The 20,109-nt window shown below is 37.4% G+C and overlaps 1 protein-coding gene across 8 annotated transcripts in view; it reads right to left on the bottom strand.

The window, feature by feature from the left end:
• Positions 1-299: 299 nt before the first annotated feature.
• plch1 (phospholipase C, eta 1) overlaps positions 300-20,109 on the bottom strand; it is a 155,918-nt gene continuing 136,108 nt past the window's right edge. For 4 of the 8 annotated variants that reach the window (XM_072572632.1, XM_072572630.1, XM_072572631.1 and 1 more), the window contains 6 exons: positions 17,201-17,325; positions 16,364-16,448; positions 13,142-13,288; positions 12,961-13,040; positions 9,736-10,081; positions 301-3,003 (listed from right to left, as the gene is read on the bottom strand). In XM_072572632.1, the coding sequence (XP_072428733.1) occupies positions 980-3,003; positions 9,736-10,081; positions 12,961-13,040; positions 13,142-13,288; positions 16,364-16,448; positions 17,201-17,325 (2,807 nt within the window). In that variant the 3' untranslated portion in view covers positions 301-979. Of the gene's footprint in view, positions 3,004-4,186; positions 4,215-9,735; positions 10,082-12,960; positions 13,041-13,141; positions 13,289-16,363; positions 16,449-17,200; positions 17,326-20,109 lie in introns of all 8 variants that reach the window. The other 4 variants (XM_072572635.1, XM_072572633.1, XM_072572636.1 and 1 more) reach the window with 2 other exon arrangements.

Below are 20,109 nucleotides of genomic sequence, written 5' to 3' on the forward strand. Positions count from 1 at the left end.
TGGTAAACCTTCACTGCACTTCCTCAAGAGCAAGAGCATCCTTACTGAGAAAAGGAGACCAAAACTGCACACAATATTCGAGGTGTGCCCTCACCAAGGACCTGCATTACTTATACACATTACACATAGCATTTTTAGGAAAATGTAATTTTGGAAATTTTCTAATTTTGATTATCAAAATTGTTATATTATATTGATAACAAAAAATGCATTCGCATAAACATGGAAAATATTAATAAAGAATACAGATATCGGAAAATATGGAAATTCAAAGGTATGCTTCCAAAATCCTCTACAACTAAATTACATCCAAAATTCTGGAGCTAATTTTATACGAATTCTGAACCAGTGTAATTGCAGTAAATGATCCTGTATGGTTGGAAAATATGAAGAAAGTTTAGTCAATGTAATATCATGTATAGCTCATGAACTCAATTTCCTTTTTTTTACACTGGCTTTTGATTTACATCCCAGTTACATGTATTGGGGCACAAATACACAGGGCATTTCTTCCTATAATTCTATTTCTTGGTATCACTGAACCAAACATGTGCTTCAAAATATGGATGAAGTTAAAGCATCAAATGAAATAGATATTTTTATTTCATAAAACAAAGTAACTTTCACAAATCTGAACAAACTTACAAAAGCAAAGCCTAGAAATGTGAGAAAAACCATGGGTACAAAAATGGATGCTTTTCCCTTGAATATCTTAGCACATCACAACTAAACTTTGATGCAATTTGTATGTATATCCATAACAAATGAAATATTTCATTTACAGATTCTAACAAAAAATTTTATGCATTCACTATTCTTTGTGAATAAAAAGTCCAAATCAAAGATATACTTTTAAGAAGATGACAACTCTTATATTTATAAACAGATAAAGAAATGTACAACAAAACATATTCCAAAATAATATTTCAATGGGAGAGTTATTTTTAAAAATTGCAAATGCTTATTTTTAAAAGCTAAATCACAGTCGGAGTAAGAAGTAAATTTCTGGCTCACTGATGGAGCTAGGCTCAGTTTGCAAGATTGAGTTGTCAGTGTAAAAGTTGTCGAGGTATCTATGATGTAGTGTGCTACAAGATCCTTCAGGAATACCCCGCCTTTCCAATCCTTCCTCTTTAAATTGGTTCATGTATCCTGCAATGTAAGAGCCTGTGGAATGCCTGTTAACTATATGGTGTTGTACTGGGGGTTTATTTCTTAAAACTACACCACGAGAAAATCTATGCTTGTTGGCTTCCTGAATTTGCTTTGCCCTGTTAGCAACATAACGTACTCTGCTCTGGCTTCTGGATGAGAGTTTCCTTAATAGTCCCCTTTGGTAACCTGATTCTGGCCTTACACTGGAAACTACAGTTTCTTGATTTTCCTCCTGTTCCAAAGTTACAAGTTTGCGTAACTGCTCTGTTAACGCATCCGCAGGCTGTGGCACATTTTTATGGGAAGACATTATTTGATGATCTTTTGATGGTGGAACAAAAAAACTTTTGCTGATGAATTTGTATTTGCTTTCAAAGGTGCAGCTTATATCCTCAGAAGTCAGATCTCCAAGACTTTTGGATTTACATGCACTTGATTGATATGCTGCACTGAAAGGATGGATGTTTGTTGACGTTCTACATGGAGTAGAATTATTTATGTTTGAAGCATTCAATGCCTTTTCATCTGTAGTCGAAGCTGGTAAGTGCTCCAAAACCAAACAACTGCTTACATTTTCCTCATTCAGGAAACCGGATTGATAGAAATTACAAGTTGATGGACGATCTTCTGGGCCCATGTCTTCACTACAGGTTTTTGTATCTGTCACTGTCGACTCAAATTCTTCCATTTCTATTAAACTACTCCCAACAGAATCTATTGGTAGAGACATTTTAAGAATTGTATCATCAGCTGCTGTATATGTGCTAGTTGTATGATCACACGTACCATAAGCTCCCACTGGGCTCTGGGTTGCATCATAGATGCTGGAGACACTTGAATTTACAAAGATATTTGAATGGATACCCAGAGTATCTATAGGCTTATCTAGTGTTACCTCCAAAGTTCTGTCAAATGTATTTTTACTTGTAGTGTTATGCAAGGAAACTGGTGCGAGGACATCCTCATGAATTATGGTGTAAGTAGAATGGTCTGATGTTTCAGGGCTGGAGAAAATTGTAGTATCTGCAGTTATATCCAAACATGGTTTCTTGGTTCTAACATTCCTACATAGTGGATCTACAGCTGCGTTCACCTTTAAGCCATGAGTATTTGACAGTCCAGACATCATGCTTAAAGTGTGATTGTTAGCTCCCTGAAAATTTGAAACCATGGTCAGGTTTGTTCTGTCAACTGTTGTTTCAAACTGTGAAATGAGTGCTGAAATAGAACTACCTACTCCACTTGCATTGGATAAGGACATAGCATCAATCAAATGAGAGACTGTGCTACCAGGAGTCAGATTTAATGATTGTGAAGCATCAAAATCATTAAAAGGAACTGGTGAACCAATAGAAGACATTGTGATATAAAGCTCCTCATTGTTAAAATCCAATTTTTCAACATTTTCTTCACCTTCTAAAAACTTTGTATCACATTGTGCAGCAGAATCACTTTGCAGATTTGATTCCTGTTGTTGCTCAGTGATGTTTTGTTTTTGTATCTGATTCTCTTTGGTCGGCTGACACACAATCTGATTAGTTTCAAATTGGAACCATTCATTTTTGTGTAATTGTCCTTTATAACATGCCCCATTGATTTCAACAGACTTTGTACTGCATTGCTCTTTGAAGGGAAGCATTTCAAAAGAACTATGCTCAGATGTTTGAACGTTAGATGAAAGATATTCAGTGTTTCCAGTCAACACTTTAGAAATATTCCCGATCAAGTCTTGTGACTGAGATCCATAAAATTCATTGGCACTAGTTAATGGAATACAGTGTGATGAAATAAATGATGATTCCACATGATTATCTTCATAATATTTTGTACTTGAACTTGTTTTTGTTTCTGCAAAACAAATAATCAGACAGTGAGTTTTATAAGGAAGTTCATATTTCCCTTTGACCTCATATTAATATAAGTTTTATATGATTAAAGACCTACTCCAGTTAGTGGCAATAAGTTAAACTAGAATATGACCTCTAAAGAGCAGGTGGAATAACTATTGGTCAATAGTGGAATTCTCATCTCTGAAACAGAAGGGGTAGACTTTGAAACTCAGTTTAGTCATTGCTGGTGAATGGAGGCCGCACAACAGCACTGGTTTTGAAATCTGGTCCGGCTTCCATCTAATGATTGCAGATAATGGCTGCAACACTCCTCCTCCTTCCCACATCAGGACCTTTACCCTCAGTTCATGATAAATGTTTACATCTATATCCTCCAGTCCAAAATTAACTGCTCTAAATAATTTCAGTAGAGATGGTGTGGTGGCATCTGAAAAAAAAAACCCTCCCTCTGAACCAGAAGTTTGTGTTCCTTGTACAGGGCTTGATGACTATGGAAGATGTATTCATAACAAATACAAAAAGTTGGCTCTCAATCTGTAAATCCTTCCTATACTCTGCCAGAAGAAGAGTCAGAAAATCTCCTGGTCAGCCATGCTTGATTCTGAATAGCAAGCCTCAAGTGATAACCCCTGATGACAGACTAGTGACCTGTTGCAGGAAAAACTAGTCATGGAAACAGACATAAGCACGTGTTTTGTCTGCCTCATGCATCACTAGACATGATAGGACAAAAGACAGTACATTGAGTGATTTCGCTAATCCCAAGGCTTGGCAAAGATTGTCTAATTTGTGTAGGTAATATGATTTTGACCTTGGACTAAAAATATTCATCTCAAGATTTAGAACTTAGCCTTAGAATATTGATTTCAAATTTGTAAAATGTAAATTGCAACTCTTCATTGCAATTCAAATATTTTTGTTGACTGGTCCTTTTATTGAATATCTGTGTATTTAAAAATTACATCAAAAAACAATTTTTTGTGATCCGGATTTCAAATGAATATTTTTAAAGACTTGGAGAGAGGGAAAAGAAAAGTAATGGTGAGGTCCTTCACTGAACTTTTGGAAATGTTTCAGTTTAAATTTAATTACATTTAAAATCTGAAAAAGCAATGAAGACATTTGTAAAATGCAATCTTTATTCTCTTCAGTGAAGCACTATTCTCAAAGTTCAGATTTACCTGTAGAGGTTTCCTAGTCAGTTTTGAACTATAAAGAAAAAGGAACAGTAAAGACAGAACAAAAATAGAAACAACTTTGTTAAAATAATTCACAAATCAGATCCACATTACAGAATTTCAAATGAAAGTAACTGACAGCAAGAGTTAAAGAGAAAAGCACAATTGAACAATGAATTTAAGATACAGGAAATATTTCATAAATAACATATACTTTTAGTCAGAAGTTATATGAATATTTTTCATGAATTTACTTGCTTTTAATTTAAATTTGTCTTCCGAAAAGAGAGAAAAATTACTACCAATTTTTTTTAATAATGGTGAACTTTATAGGCTATATCATGAAGTGTTTTAATAGGATTCTGTGGCAGTAATTCTCTATATGGAGATTCTTTACAAGTTCTTTTGCAGAACATTCAGGTGAATCGATTTCCTGCAGGAAGGGAAAGCAGAAAAAACACAAACATACAGCAGAGATAATAAGAGTTCAGACAATACATCACCAGATAATATTTAGCCAAATAATACATTGAGTTGTGGCAAGATGATGATATAACAAATGAATTTGAAAACAAGTTATTTATTACTTGACTTGACATATAGACAAGTTTATTTATAGGCGGCTACAAGTTGTACTGTGGTTACAAGAGTAGATTGGGCAATAACTCACCCCCTGATGAAGGGCTTTTGCCCGAAACGTCGATTTCGAAGCTACTTGGATGCTGCCTGGACTGCTGTGCTCTTCCAGCACCACTAATCCAGAGTCTGGTTTCCAGCATCTGCAGTCATTGTTTTTACCTCCTTATTAACTCACCCCCGGCTCCTCAAAGCTTATCAACCATCTACAGGTACAAATCAGATGTGTGATGGAATAATTTTCACTTGCCTGGGTGGTTGCTGCTCCTACAACACTTAGGTACCTTGATGTCATTCAGGACAAAGCAACCTGTGTGTTTGGCACCATATCCACAAGCATCCACCACCTCCTCCACAATTGATGCTCAGTAGCAGCAGTGCATACTATCTACAAGATTAACTGCAAAAATTCACCAAAGCTCCTCAGACACACCTACCAAACCCACCGCCACTTCCATCAAGAAGGTCAAGGCAGCAGATATATGGGAACAGCATCACCTGCAAGTTCCCCTCCAAGTCATTCACCTTAATCGGAAATATGTCAACCTTTTGTTTAGTGTTGCTGGGTTAAAATCCAGGGACTCCCTTCCTAATGGCATCATGGTATATCTACACCAAATAGACTGCAATAGTTCAAGAAGACAGCTCACTACCATCTTCTCAAAGGCAACTAGGATGGGCAATAAAGCTTGGCCCAGGCAGTGGCACCCTCAGTAGCCACCACAGACATTAATTTGGCCTTCTTGAGAGTGGACCCATGGAAAATGACTGGCCTGGATGGAGTCTCTGGCCATGAACTCAGATCCTGCGCGGACCAGTTGACGGGAGTATTCGCTGAGACTTTAACCTCTCCTTACTACGATCACTGTATTCTGCACTCTGTTCTGCTATCCTGATGCACTCTGTATGGTATGGTCTGCCTATGTAGCATGCACTGTATCTCGGTACATGTCAAACAATAAAGCAATCAATCACATCCCATCAGTAAATGAATAAGACACATCCCTTTTTTTAAATCTGAGGTTCCTTATAAAGTATTGCCATCACATGTGGTTTGTAATTTTCATTGAATGACCCCTGTAAATATGTTGTACAACTGTGGAATTGTTCTCGATTATGACCTGCACAGTAACTTTCAGTCTGCTGCTTGGCTGCACATTCTCTCCTCACCTATCACCCCATTATTCCTCTCCTTGTATTCCCTTCAATTTCCTACAATCATTGCACCATCTCATATTTCACCTTTTTCTCTGCTAATACTTTACTGTCCAAGAATTCCAAGAATAGAGGGGATGACCAATGTTTTCAGACCCTGCTTCACTCTATGCATTGGGCAAGAGATTCTGCTGATTCTACAGCAAGACACCTACTCTATTGAGGGGTAAACTGTAAGGTGTCACGATGTTATCTGTTTCAGTCTCATCTCATCCAGTATCCCGACAATCTCTTATTTGATAATACTTTTAACAAAGTTCTTTTCTTTTTTAAACAGTGATGCAAAGTAGTCATTTGGGCTTTAGTCCAGCCTTCTGCCTTCACCAATTGTTGTCTATTTTGATCACTAATCAGCCTATTGCTTGTCTAACAACCCTTTCATTTTCATTCATTCATCAGATGTGGCCATCAGTGGCTAAGCAGCATTTATTGCCCATCCATATTTGGCCAGAGTGGGATGGCGAGCTGCCTGCGTAAACCACTGCAGTCCTTGGACAGTCGGAATATGCACAATGCTTTTGGGAAGTGAGTTCCAGTACTTTGATGCAGCAATAGTGAAAGAATGGTAATATACTTCCAGGCCAGAATGATGTGTTTTTCGAAGGGCCATTTACATATTTGCAGGTTTCCATATATCTGTTTTTCTTGTTCTTGTGGGTGGTAAAGGTCATGGTTTGGAAGGTTTTGTCAGAGGAGCTTTGGTGAGTTACTGCAGTTCATTCTGTAGATGCTGCACACTGCTGCCACTGTGCTCAGTGAAGGAAGTGAATGGTAAAGATGGTGAATAGGTGCCAATGAAATGGGCTGCTCCGTCCTCAATGGTGTCAAGCACCTTGAGCATTTTTGGAGCTGTGACCCACCCAGGCAAGTAGAGAATGTTCCATCAAATTCCTGATGTGTGCTTTCTAGATGCTGGGTAGCACTTCGGAATCAAGAGATGATGTTTGAATGACAATTCCCACTCTCTGCCTGCTCTTGTAAAAAAACTGCTCCAGTTCAGTTTGCGGTCAATAGCATTTAAAAGGATGTTGACAGTGTGGGATTCAACAATGGTAATGCCATTGAATGTCGTGACTTGATGGCTAGGTTTCAAATGGTCTTTGCCTAGCACTAATGTAGCGCAAATGTCACTTGCCACTTAGCAGCCCTGGATATTGTCTACATCGTAGTGGTCATGGACCGCTTCAGTACCTGACGGGTCACCAATGGTGCTGAACAGCATGCAATCATTAGAGATCATTCCCATTTCTTACTTTATCGGAAATAGATATCTGAAGTTTGACTTGTCCCCTATTTCAGCTTCATCCCTCTCTTTTAACTCTCTGATCATGCAGGAAGCTTTAAACTTTGGTTGCTCCTCCCTTTTCCCTTTTGCAAAAGTAGTGCACCGAAACTGCTCTTTAGGAGTGCAAGTTTATAGTTCCTTGAAAATGGAGTTGTAGGTAGATAGAATAATAAAGAAGGCGGATGCTTGCCTTTATTGGTCAGTGTGTTAAGTATAGGAGTTGGGAGGGCAGTTGCGACTGTACAGGACTTTGGTTAGGCCACTTTTGGAAAACTGCATGCAATCTTGGTCTCCCTGCTATAGGAAGGATGTTGTAAAACTTGGAAGGGTTCAGAAAAGATTTACAAGAATGTTGCCAGGGCTGGAAGTTTTGAGCTATAGGGAGAGGCTGAATAGGCTAGGGCAATTTTCCCTGAAGCATCGGAGATTGAAAGGTGACCTTATAGTAAAATAATGAGGGGCATGGGTAGGGTAAATAGACAAGGTATTTTTCCTGGGTAAGGGAGTCCAAAACTAGAGGACATAGATTTAAGGTGAGAGGTAAAAGATTTAAAATGGACCAAAGGGACAACTTTTTCACGCAGAGGGTGGTGCGAGTTTGAAATGAGTGAAGGCTGGTACAATTATAACATTTAGAAGGCATCTGAATGGGTATATGAATAGGAAAGGTTTAAAGGGATATAGGCCAAATGTTGGCAAAAGGGACTGGATTTATTTAGGATATCTGGTCGGCATGGACCAAAGGATTTATTTCCGTGCTGTACATCTCTATGACTCTAGAAGCCACCCATTATTACATTACATTCCTAAATGACCCAGTTTCTGATTCTAATATGTCCAGGCTAGATTCCCATAATCTGTCAGTATTAGATCTCACCAGATTGTGTATTTTTATTCTAAATTGTATCTTCACCATATCTAGTTTAAATCTGATGACAGTATCATCATTATACCCAAAATGCTCTATACCAGTAACATTCTCCACATTACACACTTCATTCCCCTGAACTAAATCCATCTTCTTACTGAGCAGAATACATACTGATCGCGAAACTTCTCAAATACATTTCTGAAATGTATCCCCATTTTTTCCCTTATCACAACTATTAATATTTATTTGCAAATCTTATTCTCTTTTTACTTTTTATTTAATGTTCTCTAAAATACATCAGTTAGCATAAAAACTCCATTATTATGTCTCAACTTGAACTAATTATATTTGGGGGTCTTTGATCTCTCAAGGACATTCTTTCCAGCTAGCACTGTAATAACTTTCTTCATCAAACGGTCAACCCTTCCTTTTTACCTCCTTCCCTATCTTTCCCAAATACCTACTCCTCAGGAGCTTTTTTTTGTTGAATCCAGTCTCATATTGCCAACACAACATATTTCCATGTGGCTATTTGCATTTATAGCTTACCCAATGATTAATAACCATATGGGGGGGTTGGTTAGCTCAGTTGGTTGGACAGCTGGTTTGCAATACAGATTGACACCATCAGTGTGGGTTCATTTCCCACATCGGCTGAGGTTACTATGAAGGACTCTCTTTCTCAACCTCTCCCCTCCCCTGAGGCATGGTGACCCTCAGGTTAAAATACCACCAGTTGTCTCTGTTGATTACAGAACAGCCCTCTGTTTCTCTGGGACGAGGGCAACTTTACCTTTCCATTTTTAATAACCATATTGATTTCTACCAAATGGTACTGGATGTCTTTTTTAAAAACCTAAATTTAGAACACTCATCGGAATAACTTGTAAACACTGCAGTATGTCATGTCTTTGGTTAGATTTGAAGCATGATTTACACTTTTGACAGTGAAGCAAAATTAAAAGAAGTGCAAGGTACTGTAGACACTGACCATTGGGAAGGATTGTGAATTGTTAAATAACATTTAGTGCTATTTTGAATTGTTGGTGAAAGGGCTCAATGGACTAATAATGAATTGCATTGAAATCCAATTAAAAACAGGGTGCAAATAATTCAAGGAAAGTAAAACATTGGTAAAATATCAAAAACAAGCTTCCTAAAATTACTTATGACCAAATTATATCATTTAAACAAATAAAACAAAATGAAGCAACAAGAATCTTGTTAACAGATAAGAATTTAACTTTGCTAATGGAAAAATAGGGATATGGTTGAGAAATAGCCTGATATACATACAGATTAAAGATCAATGGAACAAAATAGGATATTCATGGCAAGGTAAATCCTGAGACATTTTAAGTAACTAAGTGTTTCCCTATTTTCATGTATGACATCAGAAAATTATATTTTTGTAACTGATAAATGAGTATAAATACCCTAAAATGTCATATTTCTTTCTACAGAGAAAGAAAACATAATCTACCTAGTGCCACTGCTTAAAAATATTATTTGATTGAGGATTTTTACAATTCTGTAGTACCTTACCAGAGTTAGCCTGGCTTTCAGCAGTTTGTGATGGTACTTCTCCATAAAGCAATTTATCAACTGGCATAGAAGAAGGCCGTGTTTGGAGTTTCTTTGTTCCATGTTTGCTGTTTGTTTCATGTCTCCTGCTATCAAGTGATTTGGATTCTGGCTGTCTCAATTCAGTGCATGTTTCCAAAAGCCCACTTTTGCTCTTTTTGCTTTCTTTTGTAGGTGCACTGGCAGTGCGGCGTAGAACTCGATTCCCAAAGGATTTCTTTTCTGTAAAGTTGCCACGGCTTCTATTTACAGAGGCATACTTGGTATTCTTGTTAAAAAGACCTTTAAGTCCCATTAGTTGCTGCATCTGGTAATTAAAACATTTAAAACAAATCAGGAAAAGCAGCTATACCTATGTTTTGGAAATTTGCATTCCTGTTAAAGAGCGGAACAAGATGGGTCCAGATTTCTACAATATATTTTGAAATATAACCAGGAAAATGCTACCAAAGCCATACAAGATAAGCTACCTGTAATTTCTAAATTAATACTGAATACTGGTGTATACTATACAATACAGCTTTTCTTTAAAGCTTTCTCTAGTGGTGTACATTATGCTACATATAACACTATGGAAACTTAAAAGAAAAGCTGTACTTTTTAAATAATTATTTAAAAAACTGGAAATTGTTTTTGTTTGCTTTACAATCATCGACAGTGATTTTTAAAAAATAAATCTAAGGATAAAATAATTCTTAAATAACGTATCAAGTTAATGAAAACTAAATGGTCTCCATTCTTTATTATAATATCAGTGTGACTGATAGCATTACCTTCATTACTATGTAAAACTGATAGTAACTTCTGGTGTCTGCATGAGGACAGTGAAATCTGGAAGTCATCAATGGGAACCTGTTCCACTCTTCACAGATATGACCGACATGGAATCTGTGATTTGAGTAAACTACATTGGTGTACACACTCCTGTCATTGTATAAACTATTAAAAAATTTAAGCCTTGCTGAATGAGGTGCATCTAAATTTTGATGAGCTATAATCATGATACTTATGAATTCTCTGGCTTGGAAAAACTCATTTTATTTGTTTAAAGTGTAATTAATTTCCTCTTAATAAGGTGTAAATAATGCAAGATTTTTAATATAATTTTTTTAATTATGGTATTTCAGTTTCTACTTTAATCTCAATAATTATGTCCCAAATTTTACTTTGCTCTCTGTAACGTGATTTAAAAGTCAATTATGATCTATGCGTTTGCATGTTATTTGTGAAATCTTTCACCTGATTGTCTAATCAGCTTGCCTATGACTTCCCTGTTGCTGGATGTCACAGATACCTATAGATGGCACCAGATTCAAAACTACAGTAGAATAGGGGATTTGACTTACTAACGCCACGATATGAGAAAATCACGCTATAGCTGTGCCATTTAAACTAATGGGGCCAGAATGCATTATATCCAATACAAGTAAGGAAAGTTCATGTTCTACAAATAAAGGTCCAAATTCTTCAAATGGTGTTAAGGCCGATTCATGTTGAAAAAAAACGCATTATAGCAGAACCAACATTAAATATATTATATGATCAAGGAGAGTTAGCATGACTTCACAAAGGGGAAATCATGCCTTACAAATTTATTAGAATTCTTTGAGGTTAATATATTTAGATTCTCAGAAGGTGTTTGAGAATGTACCACATGTTCAGCTACTTATAAGGATAACAGCCCATGGTTTGGAGGTAATATACTAACATGAATAGAGGATTGGCTATCTAATAGATGAAAGAGTTGGAAAACGAGGGTATTTTCAGGATGGCAACCTGTAACTAGTAGAGTACCACAGGAATCAGTGCTGAGCCTACAATTATTTACTAAACTACTAAACTGGATGAGAAAAATGAATTTGCAGTAGCCACATTTGCACGTGACACAGAAGTAGTAGTTAGACATGTGGTGAGGACAACACAGAGAGTCTATAAACAAAAACAGATTGGTTAAACAAGTGGTTTAAAAAACTTGGCAGGTGAAATAGAAGGTGGGAAGATGTAATACTATGCATTTTGGCTGTAAGAATAAAGCAGCTGAATAATATTTAAATGGAGAAAGACTGCAGAAAGCTACTACACAGAGGAATTTAGGAGTCCTCATGCATAAATCACAAAATGCTAGCATTCATGGACAGCAGGTAATAAGAAAAACACCTGGAATGTTTGTCTTTACTTTAAAGGAAATGGAGTAGAAAAATAGGGAGATCTTGCTAAAACTATACAAAGCACTAGTCAGACGACAGCTTGAATACTGTGAACAGTTTTGGGTCGCTTATCTAAGGAAAGATATACAGGCATTGAAGGCAGTCCACATAAGTTTCACTTTGAAGTTGAGAAATTGATACCGAGTATGGAGGCGCTATCTTATGCAAGCAGGTTGAATAAGTTGGGCTTGCATTCACTGGAGTTTTTAAAAAATGAGAGGCAACCTTATTTAAACACACAAGATTCTTAGTGTACTTGACAGGGTACATGTGGAGAGGTTGGTTCCCCTTGTGGGAATGTTTAGGACCAGAGGGTATAATCTCAGAGTAAGGGTCACCCATCTAAGACAGACAGGAGGGGGGGATTTCTTCTCTCAGAGGATAGTGAATCTTTGGAATATGTTACTGCTGTCAAGTCTGGGTCATTAGTACATTCAAGGTTGAGATGGTCTGTTTTTCTATCAGAAAGGGAAGCAAGGGTAAGAGGGACAAGGTAGGAAAGCGGAGTTGAGGATTATCAGATCAGCCATGAATATCAGAGCAGACTTGATGGGTTGAATGATGTACTTCTGCTCCAATGTTTTATAGTCTAATTCTAGTCTAGTTAATGAAGCTGCATTGTCATTTTAAAGGTAACAGGGATACTTGGCTATATGTAGTCATTCCATTCTTAATAATGTAACATTCCATTTCTGAGTAATATTTAAAATTTGAAGAATACAATTCACTCATCATGAACTTCACAATTTAACATTTCTCTGTACATTATGCTTGATCCCTTTCGAAGTTAAATTGCTAAAAACTAACTTGCAATTTTGTTTTGTCTTGCCTTACTCAAAGCTTACAATCATGTGAATTTATCTTGAAAATTCATCATTTAGTAAATTTGGCTATCTCCAATATACACATTTCATACAAATAATGCAGCACCAGGATTGCTAACATTTCTAAATTCAAGATGAAAACAAACATTACATACCTTTCCATGAATGTCATGAATCATCACGTGCACAAATAGTGAAGCTTCTGCCGTGCCCTCTAGGTAAACATGCCTATATCCTATGGAAGAAAGAAGTTTGTTAAAATCTACATGTTACTTATTGGCATAGCAATGCAGTATGAATGGTGACTTGCCAAATAATTTCAAAAGGTGTACTGACCAGGCATTAGTGCACTGAAAGGCACAGTTCTTTGACCAACAAAGTCTCGACCAATGGGATCATGATCCCAGACTAGGAAGCGAATCAAGGCTAGTTCAGGCATGTGGATTGTAAACGTTATTGTTTCCTCCCAAACAGGATTAAATCCTAAAGATGAGAATCAAGTTTAGAATTCCACTTTTGTGTGAAGATCTCTTTATATCTTTATATACAAATACTCCTAGGAGAAAGTGAAGACTGCAGATGCTGGAGACCAGAGTTGAAAAATGTTGTGCTGGAAAAACACAGCAGGCCAGGCAGCATCCGAGGAGCAGGAGAATCGACATTTCGGGCATAAGCCCTTCTTCAGGAATCAGGATTCATGAAGAAGGGCTTATGCCCGAAACGTCGATTCTCCTGCTCCTCGAATGCTGCCTGGCCTGCTGTGTTTCCCCAGCACCACATTTTTCAATACAAATACTTCTGCCATGAAGAGCTTTATTGGAAAATAACCAGTTTTAATAATACATTAGAGAACACAGTTAAAGAAATACAAATGTTAAGTGAGATTTAGGCTCCTCTGATTTGTACTATTCACATACAATTGTGTTATATGGTAAAAGAAAGTATGGATAACAATGTTAGATATGTCGAAACAGTGATTCTGAAACTTAAACAGCCTCAACTTATTTAAGCTATCAAATCAATACCATGCAAATTAAACAAAGATTTATAACATAATACAATAAATGTCAATGTCAATCTCAAGAGGGTTGGAATATAAAAGCTCTGTTGTGCTACTGAAACTTTATAAAGCTTTGGTTAGGCCCCATTTGGAGTACTGTGTCCAGTTCTGGTCCCCACACCTCAGGAAGGACATACTGGCACTGGAGCATGTCCAGCGGAGATTCACACGGATGATCCCTGGAATGGTAGGTCTAACATATGAGGAACGGCTGAGGATCCTGGGATTGTATTCATTGGAGTTTAGAAGATTAAGGGGAGATCTAATAGAAACTTACAAGATAATACATGGCTTGGAGAGGGTGGACGCTAGGAAATTGTTTCCGTTAGGCGAGGAGACTAGGACCCGTGGACACAGCCTTAGAATTAGAGGGGGTAAATTCAGAACAGAAATGCGGAGACATTTCTTCAGCCAGAGAGTGGTGGGCTTGTGGAATTCATTGCCGCAGAGTGCAGTGGAGGCTGGGACGCTAAATGTCTTCAAGGCAGAAATTGATAAATTCTTGATGTCACAAGGAATTAAGGGCTACGGGGAGAATGCGGGTAAGTGGAGTTGAAATGCCCATCAGCCATGATTGAATGGCGGAGTGGACTCGATGGGCCGAATGGCCTTACTTCCGCTCCGATGTCTTATGGTCTTATGGCAGATGAGTCAATTTGTGAGACAGAGAGAGAGAGAAAGTGCTTGTGTATCGATGAGAAGAAACAAACTATCACAAGCACGTGAATGTTACTAATCAACATGTAATGTGGAGCCAGTTATGTGCTGGCCAGATTGCATGAAGGATTAAAAAAATTCAGTAACCAGCAGGTTTACAATAATCCAGCAACCCTTTTAAAGCTCCTTTGCTTGCCCATAAATTAATAAATCTGTTGTATTCCATTTTATAAAGAGATTTGAACTGTCAGTTACTGAATTACTAATCCATTGCTATAACTCCTACTTTATTGAATCCACAGGATCATGTCCATTAAGTCTTCCCAATGCTTCCAGATAAGGGCATCCCCATAGCCCAAGGTTTGTACCAAGGTGCGTGGGTCTCTGGTACTTTCCACTGCTCCTCCGGTACTCAACAACTCACAACATAAAGTCATCGAAATGGACAGCATGAAACAGACCCTTTGGTCCAACTTGTCCATGCTGACCAGATATCCTAAATTAATCTAGTCCCATTTTGCAGCATTTGACCCATATCACTCAAAATCCTTCTTATTCATATTCAAAGTTCCAGAACAATACAACAGTTTATAAAACAGTAATTACTGCTCCACTGAATTCGAGGACATCAGTTCCATACTGAAAAAACTTCAAATAAGAGCAGCTCCTAAGGCCACAATTTTCTCCCATCCTCCATCTTGGATTACCCAGAATCCACCAAACTTCCCTGCAAGTGCAAGCAACCCCAAAAATGATCCCCATTGCAGTTTTGGCAGGCAAGAGCTTCAACTATTATCACTACATTTTCTTGTGCTGACAAACCTGGTCTTTCTGCCATTAAAACAGACCATCATAACTCCTTCCACAATCTGGAAGCCTTTCTACATATTCAGTGAGAATTGCCCCAGAGTTCCAGATGAGACCACCCTACCTATCTCTATTAAGTTTTGGAACTTTCCAGTGCTAGTGGTAGTAGATATTAATACCTACACAATGTAAGTAGATTAGAGTAGTTAGAATTTAGTTCAACTTGACCATGTTTACAATACATTCACGGTAACAACCAACAGAACTAAGGAAACCATTTGAACAAGTACATGTGGTAAAATTAGTAATTTTTATCATATATTAACTGTCATGAAACGGATGATTGTAAAAGTAATGAACTCTGATGGACCTTATCACCAATAAATTAAGAATAATTCAATGGATCTGGCTGCAGCTGTCAAAATCCTTGTCCTTGTTCACTCAATTGCTGAAAAATAGAGTGACAGTTAGTACATCTATAAACTTAACACATAGAAACTGCCATTCAAATAAATCTTCTATCTCGGGACCCCAGTCTTCATACCAATACCTACAAATTCCTATGCTCTCTATTTTTTCTAATCTTGGCTGTTAATATTCAACATTAGCCTATGCATTCATGATGATAACGTCTCTCTCATTCAGAGTTAACTTGCCAACAATCAGCACTTGCTTCTCATTATTTTCGTGCTGATTTCCTTCTATTTTCACATTTCTTCTGAATTAGTCTGGTAGGTAGAAGACTAATAACTCAACAATATGTGTCTTTTATCAGCATCACTCAAGTTCTGTACCACCCAAAAATCTTCACCCTTTATAAAGGCCAAACCTAACCAGGACTACGCCACTTTAGTATGGAAAAAGTCTGCTCCAAATTAAAATGGGTTATCACACACAAGTATTTGTAACTAAGTGAATAATGCACACTTAAGCTTATGAAACTTTTCAAAATTTAGGCTTATTCATTTACAAAGTGAAAAGCACCATTGAAAACAAACAGTCAGCACATAACAAAACAGCACCTAATATCTTACCATTATCATCCACAACTCTGGTCTGTTCCTTACAGCAATCTATTGGTAAACCAATGATTTCAACTTCAACAAAGGGATCAATTATCTGTTGAAGATTAAGCATATGAAATACTTAAATATGTGAATATTTTCAAGAATATACTGATGCACTTGTTCATTTTAATTTGCAAAAAATAATGCAATTAAGAGAAAATACACATATTATTAAATTGTTTTGTCAAAATCTCTTGAATTGGTGACAAAAATGTTAACTGCACTATCTTGGAATAATAGGGGGAAAATTTCCTTGTTACTAATTTCAGCAAAACAATAGGTAAAGTCTCAAATGATTCAAATAGCTATCTTCAGGAACTTTTACAATTTTTTTCTACTTAGGAGAAGTCAGTTAAGTACATAAGGAAAAAATTAATAGATGAATGTGCTGATAATGTGAGATGAAGAAAGGTGGTAGTGACTAATATTGAGTGTAAACACGGTCGAGGACAAATTGGGTAGAATGGCTATTTTCTGTTGTGCATTTCCTGCACATTTTCATGTATTTTTTGAGAAATCTTGGTGCTATACTTTCACATTTCAACATGGTATCTGCCCAAAGGCCATGTTTACAAGCATTTTGTGGATACTGAGTAGTATGCATGGGAATAATCTCATTCTGAAGCCATTTATTGAACAAGAACAGCATAAGTGGAGATTTGAATAATTCCTCTTAAATAACAAAATTAATTTTCTGCTTTCTTTGGCAGGAGGAATCAGAGCAGGGAGTTTTTTTTTACAAAAAATGTGAATTGGATATTAATAATTAAAATCTATACTGACAACACATCAAAATAACATTACCTCTCCTCTGTCACCAAACATAGAATGAGGTGGCTTTGGTAAATGCTGCCCACTGATTATTTTCAGGGTTAGCTGCTTTTTTGGATGACCATGCAGAGGATCCTCAGAAAACGGGTTAAAAACACCTAAACGGCAATTCAGTACAGTTTAAATACCTCTAATGTGTTGAATTAATCAGCAATGGTTTTTTCAAGTGAAAAAGATTTTAATTTAACATAACAAGTTTGTAAATATTGGTACACTGGTGCAAATGCATTGTCATATATTATTTCCACCTGACAAAGCTCAACATCTATCTACTTTAAGCATTAAACACCAATCAAATTGTTGTAAAATATTTACATTATCTATTTGCCTCTGATTCTGGATATCTTCTAATCAACCTGTTCATGGATGTTGTTGCATACCCCTGGAGCATGTGGGACTTGCAGCCAAGTTGCCTGACTTTGTGGTAAGGTCACTACCATTGCATCCCAAAATTCTATGCAACTGATTCCAGGCATCTCCTTGCTAATTGTCTTCAGCTGAATCTGGCTGTTAACAACCCGTCTTCTATCTTGGCTCTGTTCAGAACTTCTGAACATTCAAGTTTCTCCATCACTAAAAATGCTTACATTCCACTTCTGCCCCTGCTTCTCAATCTTGCTCCCCTCCCCCCTCCCTCCCAACATTCCTAATGAGGGCTTATGCCTGAAATGTCAACTCTCCTGCTCCACGGATGCTTCCTGACCTGCTGTGCTTTTCCAGCATCACATCACACTTTTCGATTCTGCAAGATCTGTCATCTATACTTCTGCCATCTCAAAACTCTGATCTTAGGGAACGGCTTCTTGTCATTCACTTTCAATGATCAAGGAGAAAGATTGTGACCACTCCTGGTACTTTTTGTCAGAAAGTTGGCTAGTGGCACATGAATGACTTAAAGCCATTAAAATCAGGTGAGCCTGCAGGCTCAGACAAGCCAGACACTGGTTATAGATAATTCCTTCATAAATGTTAAAATCAATAGAATTGTCTACCTTAACTAAATTAGTCCTATGTTTACAGAGTACTGGGATGGAAGTAGTTCTGGCAGGAAGCTTATTAACAGTCAAAGAGATATCAGCTACATTGTGCTGTTCAAATTGTTTCAAACTTGAGCCAAGAGTTCTTCAAGCTTGGGCATTAACCTGTCCTTATTTCAGATTCTGGAAATGAATCTATCTGCTTTCTGTAATGATTTTCTTATGTTATCTAAACTTAAAATGAATTAGATACATATATTTATGGTGAAGCAGAGAGTCAGAGATGATATATGAAGCATGCCAGAACCACGAGGCAAAACAATGTAGATTACCTGGATATCCCTGTGAGATTCTGTAAGTGTCTTGGTCCAAAATTGTCACCCATCCATTTACCATGAATGGAAATGACTTCAACTTAGTCATAAAATTACCAATTATTAGACAGGGAAATAACACTTCAAGTGCATCCATGGCAGACACATTAACTTCCATATTCAGTCTATTGGTGCAGCTGAAGAAATCATTCCTGACAATATATGGGCAGAGCTTCCACACCCTAACCGCACTAGCCCAGATCAAGTGGTGTTGCCAAGTGCACAGATCAGAACACTAAATCGCACATCCTTAAGCTTCAACTCTGCCCTTGGTTGCCTTTGGTCTATCTACATGTCACAATATTGCTTGTTTTCATGGTATTAATTACACTGTCATCAAGAGAGTGTGTTCTTTATGTTCACATCCTTATGTGAAGCTTCCTGGTGGGTTATTTGCAACTAAACTAATATTTACAATAATCTCCAAACACAACCTGTGCCTCCAGAGCTGCAACAGGGGAGCCTCTGCTTATGAGACAACACTTGGGTACTTAGCTCATTTGCATGCTGAACTTTTTAAAGGGATATCTCTCCAAATGTGATAATACAACATCCTTCTTTTTTCCAAAAGTGGTTATTGTATGCTATAAGGGAAAACACAAACATTGGGCAATAGCAAAATTTGGTTATACACAGATAGTAACTATAAAATTTACAAGTGTAGAACTGAAAGAATCCATTGATTGTTTTGGTGGTTTGAAAATTGTTCCAAATCCTGTTTGGGTGTGAATTTTGCCCTTGGTGCCTTTGGTCTATCTACATGTCACAATATTGCTTGTTTTCATGGTATTAATTACACTGTCATCAGGAGAGTGTGTTCTTTCATGTTTGCTGTGCATATTTGCCATATTGTAGAATTCCTTTTGCTGGCTTTTGTACTTGCTCACTTTTACACCTTAAGGGGTTATGACTTCACATGACCTGGGCCCACTGTGATTCTTGGATACTTCTGCAGGTAGGCATGTTCCCAGTCTGGTGTGTGACCCTGACCTTTTGTGCTATGTGTAGCTGAGGTGGTCCCCAACTTGCCTGCCTGCCTCCCTTGTTTGTTCGAAAACCTGTCTTACATCTCAGAGAATTTAGATAGCTGCTGGCTTGGCAGTATAATTTTCAGTGGCCTTCTAACACAATCATTGCTGGTGGTGGTCCAGAAGTGTAGTTTCGAGGTGTAACAATGCGACATAAAAATCTTGTTTTGTCGTCCTACACTTAAGGATGTGCGATTTAGTGTTCTGATCTGTGCACTTGGCAACACCACTTGATCTGGGATAGTGCAGTTAGGGTGTGGAAGCTCTGCCCATATATTGTCAAGGAATGATTTCTTCAGCTGCACCAATAGACTGAATATGGAAGTTAATCTGTCTGCCATGGATGCACTTGAAGTGTTATTTTCCTGTCTAATAATTGGTAATTTGGTAACTAAGTTGAAGTCATTTCCATTCATGGTAAATAGATGTGTGACAATTTTGGACCAAGACACTGACAGAATCTCACAGGGATATCCAGGTTATCTACATTGTTTCGCTTCATG

This window comes from Chiloscyllium punctatum, chromosome 6 (assembly GCF_047496795.1).
Source record: "Chiloscyllium punctatum isolate Juve2018m chromosome 6, sChiPun1.3, whole genome shotgun sequence".
Classification (NCBI taxonomy): domain Eukaryota; kingdom Metazoa; phylum Chordata; class Chondrichthyes; order Orectolobiformes; family Hemiscylliidae; genus Chiloscyllium; species Chiloscyllium punctatum.